General features: G+C 44.2%; 2 protein-coding genes across 2 annotated transcripts; one reads left to right on the forward strand and one right to left on the reverse strand.

The window, feature by feature from the left end:
• Positions 1-4716: 4716 nt before the first annotated feature.
• TRIM68 (tripartite motif containing 68) lies at positions 4717-19499 on the reverse strand. Its single transcript, XM_002928586.4, has 7 exons — positions 19358-19499; positions 16066-16548; positions 14323-14418; positions 13194-13454; positions 12777-12799; positions 12104-12204; positions 4717-11902 (listed from the first exon to the last, which is right to left on the reverse strand). The coding sequence occupies exons 2-7, from the start codon at positions 16489-16491 to the stop codon at positions 11352-11354; spliced, it is 1458 nt and encodes a 485-aa protein (XP_002928632.1). The 5' UTR covers positions 16492-16548; positions 19358-19499; the 3' UTR covers positions 4717-11351.
• On the forward strand, positions 5265-6303 carry LOC100475355 (olfactory receptor 52I2). Its single transcript, XM_011236426.3, has one exon. The coding sequence runs from the start codon at positions 5329-5331 to the stop codon at positions 6301-6303; it is 975 nt and encodes a 324-aa protein (XP_011234728.1). The 5' UTR covers positions 5265-5328.
• Positions 19500-19524: the final 25 nt, after the last annotated feature.

The raw sequence follows: 19524 nt of genomic DNA on the forward strand, positions 1-19524 counted from the left end.
GTAAGAGGCCAAATGGGAGTTTCATGCAAGGCTTTTTTGGGTTTATGCTAGCCCACAGGGGAGGCAGCACAAAGGAAAGAATCCTCGGGTTGATTTCCCAAGGAGCGGTCAGGGAGAGTTATTTAAAGAAACGCAGGTGGGAAAAGGGTGATGTCTAAGCCTGAAGAGGTGGGTATTTATTAGCACCTGTGTGCTTAAAGGTCATGCTCCTCATGTGTTGCATGTCTAATTAACATGTTAAATCTTCACCCCTGGGCGTATGGTTAGTGTAATAATGATGGGAAAACGTTGGTGAAAGTTCAGCACTGGGGTCCATCTTGGGGCCGACTGGTTTAGTCGGTTTCACCAGTCTTTGTAGTCCAGTTCCTCCTTTCTGTAAGCCTGGTCCTTTCAGCAAGCATCCTGCCCCCACAGTCCTGCAACATATGCTACTCAAGGGCATGGAGTTTTAGCTACCCTGGAAGATACACTACTCAAGGACATAGAGCTTCAGGCACCAAGGAATGCTGGACTTGGTGGTTAGGGTTGAGAGGACCCGAGTCCAGTCCCTGCTCTCACTTCCACAAAACAAAAGCAAAACACAAAACCCCACTAGATTCAGATAATTTTATAGGAGATGAACAGAAACAAAAGAGAGAGAAATTGTAGAGAAAGAAAAACATATTTTTCCTTACAAAATATTACATTGATGGCTGTACCTGATAAAAGTTGCACAAAAAACGAAAACTAAAGACTAACTCCCTTCTAAGTATTGATATAAAATTCTAATTAAATTATCAGCAATGCAGGATTCTTTTACTACACCAATTCTTCTGCTTTATTCCTTTTTAGGCTATGTGTGACAGCTTTGTTCAATAATTAGTTTCATGTAATCCTGGGTATTCTTCCATATTATGCAGGCTATGACATTCTGAAAGTAGGAGAAAAAAGATGTTGACAACACTTGCCTCTACATAGACTACTTTTTGTTTATATTATTCTGACACCTTGGGTCTTCGCCCTTTTGGGAGTGCTGCTTCTCCCTCTTGGAACTCTTCTGAGTGGGACTGGGTGTGGAGACCTGAAAGCCACCCCTTGTTTCTGAGGATCCATTACTGCCACTGATGCCTCAGCAGGAGCCAGGGTGAACCCCAGGAGAAAGCAGTCCATTTGTCCCCGTGGCCACTGGGGCAGCTTAGCTGCCTCATCTCATGTTGGGGCTACTTGCGTTAGCATCCCTTTTGCCTCCTGCATTTCACTGCCCACCTGCTTTTCCTACCTATATTCCACATTGCTGTTTAGGTTTACAGTCCAGCCTGTTCTCTGAATTATCCTGTAGACAATGGGGACCCACAGGTTTTAAATTTTTCAGCACAGCAGTTTTGAGGACTAGCTTCCTTGCAGGCGTGAAGACTGGACCTTCTAATAGATGCTAAACCTAGTAAATTGAACTTAAACCACCCTGTGTCATCATTAGGCATATGCTGGGTCAGGCTGAGAAAGGCATGGAGCACCCTTCCTCCAGTCAAAGGCAACAGAATGCCTCTCACCGTTCATGTTACTGAGAACTCTGTCTCTGATGAGGAATTGGGGAGCTGGGAGCCTGTAGCATTGTCTCTTGATTTTTTGTATTTCCAACATCTCTATATCTTTTGCCATTAACAAAAAGAGAGAGAGAAATTATAACTTGTGCCTGTTGGCTTCTCTTTTTCTTTCTGCTTGGCTTCTTTCTTCTCATTCCTGTCCCTTGATGATGCCTAGGTAGAAGTCATGGCCTTTAAAGCATGTTCCATTCACCCCTCTAGCCTCATTTATTTTCATTCTCTTTCAAGTACCCTGCACTTTATCTTCTCCGGTTTATTCTTCTTGGAGAATATTTTGTCTTTTCCTATTTTTGTGCTGAGATCCATGCCCTTCCCCTGGTTTGAAAAGTTTATCTTCCTTGGTCTACCTTACACTCATTCCCTTCTCTGTTCAAATAAGACTTTATAACACAGTGTCATGAGATGTATTTAGCTAGTGAAGTCTACCCCAAGACCCCAGGCAGAACTGAGGAACAGCGGACTTTGAGAGATTAAGTATACTATCAGTGTGAAGAATTCTACAACAAAGTAAAATGAATTATGACTGCTAGAATTTGAATCCTGATTCTCTGGCTTAGAAGCTTTGTGACCTTCTATGAACTTCAATGTCATCTATAAAATGTAGATGTGATGATGGGAGCTGCTTTAGAGGGTTGTGAAAATGGAAGGAGAGATCATCTTTATAAGTAGCTAGCAGGGCACTTTGCACAAAGCAGGCTTTAACAAATCTAACTCATTGCGGGCCTTTTGTTTTCTTTTAAGGATTCACTCTATACTCTCTTAGGTATCCTCTGAGCATTTGAAGAAACAAAGACTCTTCATCCGCTAAGCATCTGTTTTCTTCTGTAATCTGGAAAGCCCCAGAGACCGGAACACAGAGAGAAAAAAACCAGTCTCTGGAGTAGTTGCAGTATTTGGCTGTTGGCAAAGGCCAAGGGAAACTGCGGTGTCCAGGGGAAAAGACAAATGATAGAAAATCTAAAGGGGAAAAGAGGACTCCAACGGGAGATCTTTGAAAGTGATAACACTCCTCATTGTGTCTCTATGTTGTTCATCTTTGATTTTATGTTGCTCTTCCCGCTCCTCCTGAAGGGAAGGGTACTGAATAAATCCCTCTTCTTTTGAGTGAAAGAAATGTGGACACATCAGAAGAAGCTGAATAGAGAATACAACAGGAATGTGGGTAACTGACCTGGGGACTGGGTGTTGGGCTGATGGAGTTTCAAGACCAGGTCACCCTGGAAAGGAGGGTGTAAGTCCTCCATCACACTGTAAATGGCTGGCCAGGTCTGGTGGGTAGTGCTGATATGAAGATCACCTCTTGGAAATGATGAGAGGATGGCGGTAGAAAGAGGGAACAGGGAACACTTTGCTTTGCTTCAAAGCTGAGAAAGGAAGTTAAGTCCAACCTTTCAATAAAGGAGAGACAGTTTTCAGGGTCCAAAGGGAGTTTTGAGAAAAGAAACTGAGCAGCAGGACTGATTGGAAGTTTATTTGGTTGTAGAGGGGAGGCATAGGGTTATCATAAACACAAAGGCACCATTGAAGTAAATTATGCATTAACCGCTTTTACCTTTAAGACAATTTTGATTTGAATTGTGTATTTCCCATCTTTAAATGGGAATGAAAAATCCTCACATATCCTCTATTTAGTTACTGAAGTTTGACTTGTGTAAACTTTTCTTTAGTGACTGGCCCTCCAGGTTTTCATGTACATGTCTACAGGACTGAAGGAAGAGGCAGATTTTGGGCTGGAAATATCTTAGGAGAGCTTGACCAGAGTTTTCGGAACAATGCACCTCAACAATCAGGAAGTCATTGTGTCTGTATGTTGCTATGTGGGTGTGTTCATGTGCTAACTTTATAAAAATTTATCAAGCTATACATTTGAATCTGTGCATTTTAGTTTATATGGTTTACTTCAAACAAAAAGTTAACAAATGTGGGAGCAGACAGTAATGTTAAATGTTTTGGATAGGTCAAGTAAAATAAAGAATTAAAAGAAATTACCGGATTGGCTACACATCATTGATGGGGACTACCTTTGATCTTAGCAAGAAAATTTTCAGTAGCAATAAAAAGTGAAATAAGAATGAAAAAAGACGACTAACCTGTCCTGTTGTTTGAGAAGACTAATAGATTATATATAAACCTCCAGTTGTGCTAATTAAAAAAAAAGATATGAGGACAATAAAACCCTCAAGGGAATGAAAGATTTGACCAGCTAGAAGTTGTGAGGGCTGGAGAGAGGAGGGATGAGCAGGGTACCAGCTGAGATTGCCCGCAGAAGAAAGGTGGATGTAGGGCAGTGCTCCAGGGGAGAAGGAAGGTCCTGGATCAGAGGTGAGTGGGATGGTGGGGGGAGGCATTCCATTCTGGTTCCTCAGGTTCCTCTTTGGCTCTTTAAGCAATGATGGGTCAACTCTGAGTTTGTGGCATCCAGAAAACACATGACAGTCTTAAGGATATGCTGAATTATGTTTTTTCCCCACTCTTTACTACCATTCCACTTCAAAAAGCTTTCCATTGTCTTCTCATTGTCTATCACTAAAGATGTCTCACTCAGTGGTTATACACAGCAAAGTTCTTTTAATCCAACCATGAAGCAGAGCTCAGTACTTTATTCAATCCGTCCCATTATAAGGTATTTCTATGTTTAGAGATTTTTGTTGTTGGTGGTGATGGTTTGTCTGTTTCAATAAAGACCAGTTTGCAATCATCCCAGAAATTTGGATTTTTAGAAAACTTCTGAGGACTCCCATCAAGCCTGGTGATGGTAGCTGGGTGTGAGGTCAATTAGTGCTGGGAGTAAATGGAAGGAGCAAATATATGTTCCATGGTTAGGACTGGGAACCAGGTGAGTGTCTATCTAGTGCTTGGTTAACAGAAAACATGTCTACTGCAGTCTGGGATCCTGCGGCCAGTCCCTTCCATCAATCTGACATACCCATTTAGGGATATACCCCTGATGAGAAATTAAAAGGGAAGGTGGGGATCATAAATATTTCCAGACAGTTTATTACCTCCTTTGGTAATATTGTTCTCTCATGGTAAGTGGTAATCTCTAAGTGGTAATCTTCTCTTATTTTCCTGAATCCATCAATCATTTCTTCAAGGATGTTTCATTCATCTATTGTCAAGGCACTATACCGAGGACAAAAAATGTGATATGTTCAATTTAAGAAGTTCATTGTTTCATTCAATAATTATTAAGTATCAGGAACTGAACGTACAAAGATAGAAGACAAACTCCTCTGTTTTCTCACTCATTCTGTGGAAACTATTCGCTATGAGCACACAGATCTTTTAATGGATTTGTGTACCACAGCTTTGGGTCACACGCTTGGTATAAGGCCATGAAAAAGACACACATAGTTGACTAAATACAACAAAGTCATAGGTAGAGTATTAGGATTGCCAGTTTAGGTCCTTCAGAGGTCAACATGGGAGATTCCATGAAAGCTCAAAAAAAAAAGATACATAATTTAGCCTCAGCATGGGATGGGGAAGAGGGTAGAGAAGGCTCCCCAAAGAGGTAAGCCATGAGCTGATACCTTAACAATGAACAGAAATTAGGAAGGCAAAGAATCCTGAGGAAGATGGAACAGGATAAATTTGTCAGATGTCAGTTTTCTGATCCTGTAGTCCACAGAATTGAAAATACCACCAGGTGTCCCTAGCACTATACAGCTGGGAAAAGTCTTAGAGGATTGCATCCATTTCTTACATCGTTTTATGTGTTAACAGGAAAGCAGTCTCATCTGTGATGCTGGGGATACCCTATAACCACACAATGGAAACCCCTGCTACCTTCTTCCTTGTGGGTATCCCAGGTTTGCAGTCTTCACATCTTTGGCTGGCTATTTCACTGAGTGCCATGTATATCATATCTCTGTTAGGAAACACACTCATAATGACTGTAATCTGGATAGATTTCACTCTACAAGAGCCCATGTATTGCTTTCTGTATGTTCTGGCTGCTGTGGACATTGTTATGGCCTCCTCTGTGGTACCCAAGATGGTGAGCATCTTCTTCTCAGGAAATGGCTCTATCAGCTTTAATGCCTGTTTCACTCAGATGTATATTGTCCATGCAGCCACATCTGTGGAGACAGGGCTATTGCTGGCCATGGCTTTTGACCGCTATGTAGCCATCTGTAAGCCCCTACACTACAAGAGAATTCTCACACCTCAACTGATGCTGGCAATGAGTATGGCCATCACCATTAGAGCTGTCATATTTATGACTCCATTGAGTTGGATGTTAAGTCATCTGCCTTTCTGTGGTTCCAATGTGGTTCTCCATTCCTACTGTGAGCACATAGCTGTAGCCAAGTTGGCATGTGCTGACCCTATGCCCAGTAGTCTCTACAGTGTGATTGGCTCATCCATTATTGTGGGTTCTGATGTGGCCTTCATTGCTGCCTCCTATCAACTAATTCTCCGGGCAGTATGTGGTCTCTCCTCAAAGAATGCTCAGCTGAAAGCATTAAGCACATGTGGCTCTCACGTGGGGGTTATGGCTCTGTACTACTTACCTGGGATGGCATCCATCTATGTGACCTGGCTAGGGAAGGCTATGGTGCCACTCCACACTCAAGTACTGTTAGCTGATTTGTATGTGGTCATCCCACCCACCTTAAACCCCATCATTTATGGCCTGAGGACCAAACAAATACAGAAGCGAACATGGAGCTTGCTAATGCACTGCCTCTTTGACTACTCTAAACTGGGTTCATAAACACACATTCTGTTCAGATCTTGAGCAATCAAGATGACTCAAGATCAAGCATTCAAAGATGCCTTAGAAATCTGTAGAGCTGGTTTGGTTTGCCTAGCACCATAGAGAGTTCTAAGATGAAGCTGCAAAGTGCATTCTTGTCTAATTTTCCAATTTCTAGCAAGAATGTATATGAAATGATTAATTTTCTGACATTTTTAATGATTTCAATCAACTAGTATCTGTATAAGAGATAAGTCTGGGCAAAGAATATAGATTTGGGATTTTTCTTTCCTTAGCTTCTGACCCTTATTTTCAACTGAGTATCCACCATCCCCCACAGAAAAAACCAACTGTTTGGTCCCCACACACCTGCCTGATTTTCTCAGAATTTCATTTACTCATGTGATTATTATGGAAGCAACTGTTAATATATAACCCTGCCTTCTGGCCCAGTGATGAATCCACTCAACTTGGGTCATGTGCTTATACCTGGACCAGAGTCCTTCTCTACTCAAACTGAAGCCCAGTTTATCTGAGGAGATATAAACTTGGGATCACTGACTGTGGTCATTTTCTAACACATGAACTTGGAAAGAGAAATATGTTCCACAGCAAGATAAGCAGATTAGCAAGATGGGATGAAGAAATGGAGTCTCTGGTTTTCTGATTCCAATTTATTCTGGACACCCAGGTACATCTCTGTTATTCAATTCTGTAAGATACCTCTATATCCTTTTAAATTATCCCCTACTGTTAAGCTAGTTGGACTCAGTGTACTAATCACCAGCCTTTTGCTATGAAGCAACAGAAGCTAAGGCAATGCGAGTTTGATTGTGGACATCTTTCTCTTTGCTTCCCACTATGGTTCTGTATAACTTAACTATAAGGCATAAAAGAAAGATCAACTATAAAATAGGTCTTTCTTCATCTGCACACCACCATGGAAGTGTGCTCCAGGATGAGCAGGTTAATAGAAAACAGTATCAATAACGAAGCTGAAATGTCCCTATTCTTCTCCAGGTCACCAGACATATATTTGGCCTTTGTTTTTATTTCCCCTTTCAGAAAGTCTTAAACTGAATAACCAGCATATGTTAAAAGAAAAAGATTTCAAATGTAAAAGATATGTATATTTGATTCTGGTACATCTGAAAATCTTAATAAAAGATAATTTCCTAAGAGTGTTGATAACAAATTATTATATCTGAGTATTACTATTTCCTTGCTATTGATGGAGGGTACAATGTTAATTCATAGAGGATATTAAAGATTAAAGAAAATAATGAATAGAAACCACATAACACAACATCTGACATATTGTCTGTACTTAAAAATATACCCAATAAATTTCTAATTCCACACTTTTAAGTAGTTCAAGGCACTACTGAAAGCGTATTCCCGTGTAGGTCCCGTGTATTCCCGTGTATCACTCAGGTGATAGCTGTTTCAAACACTCAGCTTAACAACTTGGCATCTATACTTTTTGCTAGTATTAAATTACTCACCTACCTAGAATGTATTCTATTTCTGAGTGCCATGAAGTAGGAATCAACTTCTAAAAACCTAATGGTGATGCATTGAGTTCCCAAAGAGTAGGAAAAAGAAACTCCTCCTCAACATAAAAACAAATCAACATCATGAGGTAGTCATGCGCATTTGATAAGATTTCCATTTTGAAAAATCACATTGTTGTTTCCCTATAAGCAACCCAAAAAATTGACTATGTTCATCAAATGCAAGAATATTAGATACATTAAAGAATCTGATGTAAAGCAACGAAGGCATAGTTCAGCCTGGCACTCAAAACAGAAATTTCTTCCCACCATTTCCCTCAGAAGTCTGTCCTTCTCTGTATTTCATTCACACTGGTATTCCCTGAAACTAGCTGGGACCCACACTTCCAAAGTGGACTAGTTCCCTGCAATGGCTACCCCAAAATAGAAAATCCTGTGCTTCTCCTGATAGATCAGTCATGACTCCTGCCCTCTTACACTAAGCAATATATGCCATTTGACTAGTGCCTGGGACCCACACAGAGTCTTAGTGTTTGGATCTTGAGAGATTAAAATCAATCCTGCTTGACAAATGGGAGACTGGATTTCCTGTGGGGAGTCAAGGATTTTCCCTGTCTCTCTGCAGGACTATCTATTTTCCCCTTTCATAGTCTTTTACCTCAAGGCTCAGGCATTGCACCCCTTGTTTCTCTGCTAGTAAAATAAGGATGGGCAAAGCTCATCCCTGCCTTGCAGTAAATGATGTCACCAAGATGGAGGAGATACCCTAGGCATTCGAGGGAGTGGTGCAGACACTCTACCCTCTTCATGACCACCTGCTGTCTCCCTTTCTGGACCACTTTTGTGATTATCCATAGAATCATTTCTTTCTTTTTTTTTTTTTTAACAGAACCATAATTAAGTACCATCCAGTTGTTCATGCCCCTATGAGACAAGAGCTTATTTTTGATTCTAGGTGTATGAAGGAAAGTTCTCTCTTTTAAATATTTACGCACGCACGCACGCACACTCACACGCACACACACACTGCTAGATTGGGCTACGATGGTGAACCAGAGAAATAAGTTTCTTGTCTTCATGGGGTTCTTAGAAAGGAAGTATAAGCAACTCCCCTACTGAAAAGGGTTTTCATATACCTAAGAACTTCAAGATTCTTGCCTGGTCTTAAAAATCAGACAGTATGAAATAAACAAGGTTAAACACCTTGTACTTCTCACAAGTAATCACAGCACCCAAATCAGCTTATAAATGCTAAAGAAAAACCAAAACCCTCCCTAAAACTGCATGTTACCAATGAAGTCATTCCACACTATTCATTTCACTCTAGGTTTAAATGAATTTATTACCGAATAATCCTTTTTCCAAGAGACTTCCAGGATTTGTCCTAATAAAACCATAGTAAAAAAACACCACTGGTTCAGTCCTTAGTCTCTTCTGCTAAGTGCCCATGGACATAACTGGAAGAACTTCCTAAAAATTGATTTCTCAAGTCTATAAACAATTCCCCAGGGAGTCCCCCTATACAAAGGCACATGGTCCCTTTAATGTAGGTCAGCTCAATCCTTTGCCAAGACCAGGTGTGTGACTTACCAGTTCATTCCTCTCCAAGCAGAGAATGGAAACTTCTCCCCTTCCACTAATGCTCTAGGAGCAACTTGGAAGCATGGTGGGCAGAATGAGTTTATTTCTCCATTTTAGCCTGTTTTACCTCCTCCTTACATGAATAACCAATACAATTAAAGTAGAAAGACAATTTTTCCTATTCTTTATTACAGGAATTACTTTGCTTCTGCCTATACCTGACCTAGTAACTATTTTGCTGTCCAATCCTGACTCAACAGTCACTATCTTCAAGCTTAAACTACATCAGAAGTTGTGTACTATGGCGTCATGGCAATGACACGTGATGACACATCAGAGCCCCTTGCAATAGGCAAGGCCAATGGTTTCCACATGTTTGCCTTGCAATTTGTCCCCAGGCACAAGCATTCCCACATCACACTCTTAAGCCCTGTAAGGAATTATTTTTGGCACATATAACCATCACTCTAAGGTCAACAGCCCAGATATAGAGTTTTAATTCCCTTTCATTATAATGTATGGCTCCCAAGCTGGCTTTTTATGCCTTTTCCTTCTTCTGTTATAGATTTAGAGAAGAGAAAGGCAGAATATTATGCAGTTACCAGAGCCATGAAGATTCCCTTGGTGACAAAAAGATCCAAACTTTAGCCCAACTAGCTCGTGGGTGAGCCTTCTTCCCAGTGCATATGTTTAAAATTTTTCTTTTTATTATTTCCATTCTCTACCCTGATGTCATAGTCCCCATTCTAATCCCAACACAAACACATACAACAGATGCACAACATATCACTGTGGCCCAGAGCCTGCCACTGGCAAGGGCACCTTTCTGTCTAAAGGGCTGAGACTGTCGGGAGAGGCTCTACGAAACAAAGGCACTGCCACACAGATGCTGGCTCTAAGAGGGCGAGGCGGGGAGGCTACCGCAGGCGAAATCCGTGGCCTGCCTTCCTCCATCCCTGAGAAAGGGACAAAAATACGGGATGGATCTGAGATTTTCACAACAATCCTGTGACGTAGGAGAGTCTATAATTACCATACCCATTTTTCCATTGAGGACACCTAAAACCCTTCAAACACAGGATGTTTCAGACCCAACTGTAATGAATGATATGCAGACAGGTGACCTGAGAAGCAAGTTTGTCCATCTTGTTTCATTTGAATGTGGGAAATACTTTATAAGCTTTACAATCTCTTTTCAACAGTTTCGTGAGAAGTAACTTACTGCATTTAAGGCCACTTCAGTTTCTTCATCCATAAAGTGAACACAAGAACAAGGCTCACAGGTTTTCTGATCCTGACACTTGGAGGAAAGGGCAGGACCAGGACATAGGTCTCCTTAGAGTCTGAGATACAGTGATTTTCCCAGCTTATGCTCAGAGAGGAGATGCACACTGGGGTGGCCTAGGCAATGTTGCAAGGCATTTCTCTAGTTGGGGGGGGGGGTCAGAGAGTTGGGGTCAAATATGGGTTGCTCGGTAGCAGCAAACCTCAGGCAGAGTGTCCTCTGGTATCAGCGTGGCAACCAGCTCTGGACACGAACAATTATCTTGTGGCTTTTTGGTAAACCCTATGCAAAGGGTTTCCTATAGACTGGATCTCCTTCATCATCCTCGCCTGACTCAATTATGGCACCCACAGGGACTGGGGAAGAGGAGCACGAGCTACAGAAAGACAGAGTCCTGACTCTGACACCAACACGTTATCTCACAACTGCTCCGATCCTCGTCCTCAGCCCTGTCGTGCTTCCCTCACAGGCCTGCCATGCTCATTTGACTGAGCCTCAGCTTTCTTTACGTAACTAGTTTAGGGAGAGACCTTGGCCGAGTAGCAACAGCCTACTGGGTCAGGCGGAGGACTCCCTGGATCCTAGACTCAGCTTAGTTCAAGGGGATCCTTGATGGTGGCGACACCCTCCATGACCCTTGTGGGCCAGGTGAAACTCCAAGGCCTCTGGCTAGGATGGTGGCCCTCTTAGTCCTCCCCGTCCAGGGAGCAGATGGCCAGAGGAGCCGTGTTGTTCGCTCCAATGCTGTAGCAAGGACTGAAGTAGGGCAGGAGACGCCCAGGGAAGGGATAGTGGGGGAAAGTGAAGATGTGGGAGCCGTTGTCAGTCACATTGTAGAAAGAGATATCATGGGCCTCATAATCCAGGAAGACCCCCACCCGGCGGGGAGGGACTGGCAAGGATAGGAGGGGGTACTCATCGGTGCCTGCTCGGTACTCATTTCCCTTCCGCAGCCTGATCACCCAGAATCCATAGTGGGGAGATAAATAGACCACCTCCTTCCGGTCCACATTTTCCTTACACACTCCCAGGCCCCATTCTGACCTGTCTCCCACTTCCACCTCCCAGTAGTGCCGGCCTGAGGAGATGCATTGGCTGCCCAGGACGATATTGTAGCGGTAAAATCTCTCAGGATTGTCAGGCAGTTTCTGCTTGGTGTCTCCATAGCGCACGCATTTTCTGTCCTCAGACACAACCAGGCGAGAATAAGCGGTGTCTGGATCCAGGCGCACGTCAGCTGGGGAAAAAGATCCTTGTTGGTGACACTGACATGCAGCAGAGGGTGTGGGTGTGGTCTCTCTGATAAACACAGCCACAGGCTTCTCAGAGATAAGCAGGACTGGGGAGAGCTGGGGCATCCAGAGGGCACTGAACCATTTTCATTCTCTAGGAGGGGTCCTTCCCACCGCCCACCATAACCTCTCCTAGCATTCATTACCTGCATACGTCTTCAAAATCTCTCTTAGCCCCAGCACACGGCAATCTGTCTTTAGGTCCAGGGAGACTGGTTCTGGCCTCCGCAGACTCCAACAGTTGCTCCTGGCAGAGAAGGGGTAAGCCTTGGGGCCAGAAGTCCTGTTTCTGCCATATGGGCCTTCCCTTACTATAGGAAAGAGGGGCTTCGCCAGAGTCAGTCAGTGGGGTGCCCCTCCCCAGGGACACTAGGCAAAGCAGAGATGTGATGATTATTTGGCTGAGCCTGAAAGGTTTGTGGTGCAGAGAAAATACTCGCATTCCTGGGCTGGGGGAGGGGCAGATGTGCATTTGGCACAGGGAGAAGAAGCAGTGTGCCACAGAGGAGGAAGGCAAATACTCGGGCTGGAGCACGACTAGAGACATCTGCAGTCTTCCTTTCTTGGGGAATCTACCTGAGACTACGTATTTTATAACTCTACCTGAAATTCGTATCGGTAATACTTGAAATGAATTTGACGGAGTATAAAGAAGGAAAAAGAGTGATAAACAAAGCTTCTTTAGCAAATACAATGAAAGACGCTGCACCAGTGGCCACTCTTCTGTAGTGGGTCTATGTTCCTTCCCCACTTCTGCCTCTGGCCAGGCCCCACTATTCCTTACAGGGCTGCTTAGGGGCTCCAAGGATGGGAACATACCTGTTTAAGACTTCCTGAATACCCTAGAAGGAGAAAAAAAAAAAAAAGGAGCTCATGAATATGTGCTATTCCTCAGAGGGACCAGACAACACTTAGCCCCAGGACAGGGTTTCTCTGAGGGAAAAGGAGGCAGAGAGCAAGGCTCGACGGCTTGATTTCAGGCTCCACCTTGACTCCCAGGCCAGAGGAGAGGGATGGGTATTATGCCAGAGCTGCCTGAGTGCTGTCCCACCTACAAGGCGACAAAAGGTCATGCCAGGGTTAGAGCAGCAGGCATAGTGGAGGGGGCGGTATATGGGATCCACGTCTAGTGGGCAGAGTGCCAACAGGCCCCACTGAAGACTAGCTAATTCTCTCCTGGAGTCCCACACCATCTTCAGCTCTCCTTCAGAGTTCCCGGAACAACCCACCACTTACATGCAGCATCCAGCGGACAGGCCTCTGAGACCTCTCCTCCAGCTCAGCAATCAGCCTCCACAGCACTCGGCTCTGCTGGATGAGCTCACTGTGATTCTGCTCCAGTTTCTGCATGGTCTCCCCCTCTTCCTGCTCGAGGCTGGCCAGAGCTGCGGCTGCTTCCACCTCCAGTCGCCGACCTGGTGGCTGCTTTTTCTTTAGTAACCGCCGGTATTTCTCAAACTCCCACATGATACTCTGCTTTCGGGTTTCCACCTGTATCTGTAGAGCCAAGACCAGAAATAAGCACTGATTCTGTACTTGTAAGGGCCCCCCAGGACGGAGGGCACTGGCACATGCATACACACACTCTGGAATGTGTGGGTACCAACTGTGTATCAGGCACTGCAGAAGCCCAGATAAAGGAGACTGTTTTGCCTACCTCTCTGCTCTCAGAGCTCCAGCACATGCTTCTGGGTCCCTATCACTACTCTTACTGACCCTAGTAGGGCCGAGGATATTATCTTGGTACTATATGCTCTAAGTTATTCTCTATTTTCAGAATAATATATTTCATTTTCAGAATAATGGCCAGAAGAATTACACTTAGGCCTCTAAGGCAGGGTAAGTTAACTATGCTGTGAGTTTTGCTCCTTATTGATATCATATCAATTCACTATGCTTTATTAGACTGGCTCGATGTTACCTTCTGTGGAACAACAGTTCTGATGATTTGGTAGTCCTCAAATTTATTACAGGGATGATTTTCTAATATTTTAATAGCTTAACTCTTAGTAAAAATGCTCTACCTGGGGAAAGTGAAACAGAAACCATGCTTTACTAAGCATTATGTAAGTCTTGCCACTGTGAACTAATGCATACCTGAATCACACAGTTTTCCTTTTTTTCACATATGAGGACATAAAACCAGAGGTTATCCCTCTATCACTCTTAAGGAACTGGAATTGAGAGGGTACATGGCCTGCCTAAGGCCACGCACTTGGTAGAGAATGCTGGTTGGAGAACCCCAGGCTCTCTGACTTCAATGCCACATTCTGCCTCACAGGGACGAGGAAGAGGAAGCAACCACAGGCCAGCTCCCGGACAACATAGCAACCATACAGTTTCCCTTCCCCAGGTGGCAACCTGCCTTCCAGCTGGCAGTTCGTTTCCTCTCACCAACTTCCAGCTTCCAGGCCTCATCTTGCTCTTTCCTCAGATGCTCCAGAGCCTCGTGGAGTTTCCACTGAAAGAAGTAAAAACCTTGTGAGGACACATCAGGCAGCCCAGGTTGATGATGAGACTTCCCAGCACTGGAAGGTGATCGGAAAACAGGCGTCCCTCGGGCAGTGGCCCAGAATGAAGGCTACAGGGGGAGTGATTCCTGCCCAGATGACATCCAGGGCAGCTCTCCAACCCACAATCATTTCAACTCCCACAGTTTCTAAGTTCCTGTAAAGTAGAAGAAAAGGTCCATTTCCAACCTTAGACATTCATATCCATGCTTATTTTTATCTGTACCTGCCTTGTTATCCCACGGCCTCTTAAAACCTTGTTATTCAAGTGTGCTGCAAGTGGGTTAGCAGCATCCACTTTACCAGAGAGCTTGCTAGAAAGGCAGAACCCCAGCCTCACCCCAGACCTACTGAATTAGAACCTGAATTTTAGCAAGATCCTCACGTGATTCACATGCAAATTAAAGGTAAGAAGCACTTTCTGAGGATACTACAACAGTTTACTGCTGGAAAGCATAAAGTGTTCTGATACAAATATTAACCATTTTATTAAAGATTTACCAGCTGCCATCTGTGGCTTCAGCACTAAACCTACATTTAGTACTCATGACCCCTTCAGTATTATCCCTATTGTATAGATAAGAAAACTGAGGCTTAGTGAGTGAACTATCCAAAGTCATTCAGGTAGTAAATGGTTGGGCTGGGATTTAACCCAGCTCTCTAACTACTACGCCTATTTCACTGCCTCCCTATTTTAAAATTCAAAGTAAAATGAGTGAGTAAATACTTGTAATTTTTTAGAAAGTATTCATGCATAGGAAAACACCTAATTCAGGGGATTTGTCTTACATCCTTACCTTCTAATCTCAACTGCAAGAAAGAGAATTAAGACCAGTACTAGACCAATGGATCACAGAATCGCTGGGATAATGAATCTGATAAAGATATATCAGCACGGACATCTGAGAAAAGAGCAAGAGTCTGGAAGCTGATGAAGGAGTAGGAGGTGTGACAGAGATGACCCCCCTCCACACACACACAAAGTGTAGGGAGAGGAGAAAGAACACAGGCTGAAGAGAAATACCTGAGTCCCAGCCTTTGATCTTCCTTTAAATAATTTAACCTAAAGTCAGAGGCATCTTATAACGTTAGATTAATCTCACTCAATCCTAAATGATTGAGCCACAGTCCCTTCCAGCTCTAAAATCAGTTATCATAATCTCAAATTTCTAAGCCTCCGTTTTGTCAATAAAAGAGGGAGTTGAAGTGACTCTGCCAAATGACTACTGGTGGCAGTGTGAGGAGGAGTTTGCAGGTTCCATAGGGCGCAGCCTTGACGATCTCATGCCCGAACTCCTCTGATGCACTCAGAACCCCAGCAAACCCAAATTGGTCTCCTTCAAATTCTCAGGATGGAAAGCATGTTTGGATCAGGCATTAAGCTATGCTGGGATCAGCGAAAGGGTGTGGGTGGGGGAGGGAAGGAAATGCAAGGAGAGGTGTGGCTCACTGCCTCAGGTCCCCAGGATCTATGGGTGTGAGGAGCCAAAGGAATCAGCTTTCATTTAGTATCTGGGGCTTCTGGTCAAGTCCTTGATCTGGAGATAGCCAAGAATGGGGGACGGGAGAGACCAGGGTGGCTGGCCTCCATTTCCCACCTTATATTCCCAGGTGACATCCTCCATGGGCACGACACTGTGGGCCTCATGCTCAGGGGACTGGCTGCAGGCCTCACACATGATCAGGCCATCCTCTTTGCAGAACATTTTTAACGGTTCCCTGTGGAGCTCACACACATCACCCTTCAGCCCCATTCCTGGCTGCAGCCCCAGCAGACGAACTTTCTCTACAACATTGGCCAGCTGCCAATTGGGCCGCAGGTTCCTTGGCTGGACAGGAGCCCGGCAGAGGGGACAGGTGTAACCCCAGTTCTGGGATTCTCCTGGAACCTCCCACAGTCCAGAGAGACAGCTGTGGCAGAAACTGTGGCCACAGTCGATGCTCACAGGCTCCCTCAGAAAGGTCATGCAGATGGGACAGGCCACTTCTTCCACAATGGCTTCTGCCAATGCCGCAGGATCCATGTCTCCTTCTCACTCCCTCTTCAGAACATGAATACAGCCAGGCAGAAGTAGTCAAGGCTGAGAAGAAGAAAAAAAGTAAGATAAAAATGTTCTTCTGTTGAAGAGCAAAGGGATCAGCAAAAGGGATAATCAGTGACTGAAAAAAACCCAATTTCCTCCTTTGGATCCTTTATTGACCTTGGTTAATATAAGTGCTGGCCTTCCCAACTGAAGTTCCGACTGGGTCACATCATCCATACCACTGTGGAGACATCTGGGGATGCTTACGTGAGTGGATATTGGGAGTTTTCAGTTTTCATTTATTTGGTCATCTCTGACTCTCCTGAGTTTGCTCACCAGACCACTCCCACTCTACTTCAATCACACTCTCCAAATCAGTATTGTTTCTCTTGAGCTTAGGAAAGGTCCCACAAAAAGTGGTGTTTCAGTATCCAAAATAAGGCCAGAAATACCCCTCACCTTACTCTCTAGTATGTTTATATGTATATTTATAGACTTCAAGGTGCAGAAAAGGTAACATGCCAGAAGTCCATTGCCAGTATGCTCAGTTTGTTCTCTTGCATTGCACACCTGAGTGTAAAGTATAAGGGAACCAACAATGCTTTCTCCACATCCTCTAAACCCCTGCCCATTTCTCTAGCCCTAGCATTCACTAAGTTGTCAAGACACTTCCCTCAGACTTCAGTGATACGTTTAGAAGCAGAGATGAAATAACATCCACTGGAAGATAGAAACAGAGGTCAACTGATGACAGTCAAACCCATATTGATGAAGTCACTACCCCAGCAAGAAACTTGAGATTTTTGCCAGGGCCAGAGATGAGTATGGAACTTGAATGATCAATGGCAGGCTCTTGGCTCAGTAGACAATATTTCTTTGTTTACTTTCCAAGTTTGTGTTACTGGCTAGAATCTATGAAGGGAAGAGCCCTGTTGGTCTTAGTCATGGCTGTATCCTCCACACCTAAACTGTGCCTGCCATGCTGTTGTTGTTAAATAAATATTTGTTGAATGAATAAACCAGCTAGACAAAGGAAATAGATCCTAGACCCACAATGCTTTTATAATTTGTTAGGTAACTGACAAACTGTATAATAGGTACTATTATACAGTAATAATAATAGCAAACACTCCTGAGCACTTACACTGTGTGCCAGGCACTATTCCGAGTGATTTACACAGATTAACTCAGTTTATTTCACAACCCTAAATGGAAAGCATTATTCTATTGTTTTCGTTTTACAGATGCTTGGTCCTGGGCTCTGCCATTCTATCTTGGGCAAATCACTTAACCTCTCTAGCCTCAAGGTAGAATAAAAATTCAAGAGAGAGAAATTGGGCACCTGGGTGGCTCAGTCAGTTAAGCATCTGCCTTTGGCTCAGGTCATGATCTCAGGGTCCTGGGATCAAGTCCTGCATCCAGCTCCCTGTTCAGCAGGGAGTCTTCTTCTCCCTCTAACCCCTCCCCCCAGCTTGTGCGCCCTCTCTCTCTCTCTCAAATAAATAAAATCTTTTTTTAAAAAAGAGAGAGAAATCACTGTGATTTAGGGTAGTCCAGTAGGCTTCCTAAAAAAACTGGAGTAGTAAGTAGATTTTGCAAGGGCTCTCTGTTACAAGCCAGCAGTAGGTCATGCTTCTCATTGTCCTACCTGACTCATTTTACACCTCCCACTATCACTGCCAAACTGTGGGACCCAGTATCCTAAAACCTAGTTTTGTGAAATCCCTAACCTACTGAGGGCCTCTCCTGGTTCCCCACCATCAGTCCAGTAGGAAAGTTCTCTCTCTTCAACCCTGAAACAGCAACTGTGCCCAGTTAAGCAAAGAGAGAAACTTCCACACTTTCTTGCAGACCCCACGTCTATTTATTCTACCCTATTTGGGTTCCTGCTGTTTTTGCAGCTTGAAATGACTTCTCCATGATCCTGCCCTTAACATCGCTTAATATACACACATTATTGCCTTCCCACATTGGAAGCTTCATGAGGATAGGGATATTTTCTTATTTTGTTCACTACCACATCCTCAACATCACGAAGAGTGCCTCAAACATTTTTTGAATATGAAAGAATTAAGTGTAAACGTTGAGGTCTGATAGTAGGTTGGAAATGGAAGTGTCAATATCATCTAATACAGTGGGGGCACCAAGAGCTAACCACTTAAAGGTGACACAAGAGAAGTTGATTACCTATGATTTAAAGCTACGAAGATCAACAGAAGAATGCAAACAGAAATCGAAAATTGAGACGATGGTGGCAGTAGGGAGGTGAGGTAAAGAAATATCAAAACGATAAATCAAAAAATGCAGCAAAAGCATGTTTTAGATTTCTGAGTCATAAAGATTTAAACATGAAAAAGTTCAAAGTGATGGCCTCTGCAAGGAGGACTTAGGGTCAGGTAGCTACTATTGCTCTTCCATATAAGACCGGGTTTACTGATTTATTTTTTATTATACATAAATTACTTTGATAAAACTTTGATTATTAAACGTTTAATTGCTTCGACCTTGCCTTTGCCAGGGTGGGGCGCCTGTCTGGGAAAGACATTTCAGGGCGGGAGACAGAACGTGGCAAAGCTTGGAGAGAAGAGACCAGAGTGGAGAGAGGGGCGTGGGAGGCGGTGACCCCGGGGGTTCTGGAGCAGAGGGGTGGTAACCTCCCAGGCCCAAGACTGCGGAGCAGGGCCCGCGGACAGCAGAAAGTGAGCCTGCAGGATTTTTGACTTCAGAACAGGCACAGCTGTCCACCCACCTCCCTCCTCAGCTGGGACTGGCGCCCGCGGCGGAAACTGAAAGTGAAGACGCCCGGTTCTCACGGCCGAGTGCCGGTAGCGGCACAAGCGCCAGGTCAAGCCACGGCAGCACTTACCGCCAGCTGGGAGATGAAGGCCCCAAAGCGGCCGGCTCCTTTGCCTCGCTGGCAGGCCTCCCAGGCCCCGCCCACAGGTCCGGAGCCAATGAGCGGCGGGCAGAGCCCGGGCGCCGGGATCGCACGCCGGCGGCGTCTTTGTGGGAACAGCCAATCACAGACAGGGA

Source organism: Ailuropoda melanoleuca, chromosome 8 (assembly GCF_002007445.2).
Source record: "Ailuropoda melanoleuca isolate Jingjing chromosome 8, ASM200744v2, whole genome shotgun sequence".
Taxonomy (NCBI): Eukaryota; Metazoa; Chordata; class Mammalia; order Carnivora; family Ursidae; genus Ailuropoda; species Ailuropoda melanoleuca.

Excerpts from the sequence above, each read along its gene's own strand:
- LOC100475355 (XM_011236426.3), top strand. The coding sequence starts at position 5,329 with ATGCTGGGGATACCCTATAACCACACAATGGAAACCCCTGCTACCTTC.
- TRIM68 (XM_002928586.4), bottom strand. The coding sequence starts at position 16,491 with ATGGATCCTGCGGCATTGGCAGAAGCCATTGTGGAAGAAGTGGCCTGT. Across the intron at positions 14,419-16,065 it reads ATGTCACCTGGGAATATAAG|TGGAAACTCCACGAGGCTCT; the intron begins GTGGGAAATGGA and ends TACTTCTTTCAG. Across the intron at positions 13,455-14,322 it reads AACGAACTGCCAGCTGGAAG|ATACAGGTGGAAACCCGAAA; the intron begins GCAGGTTGCCAC and ends TTGGCTCTACAG.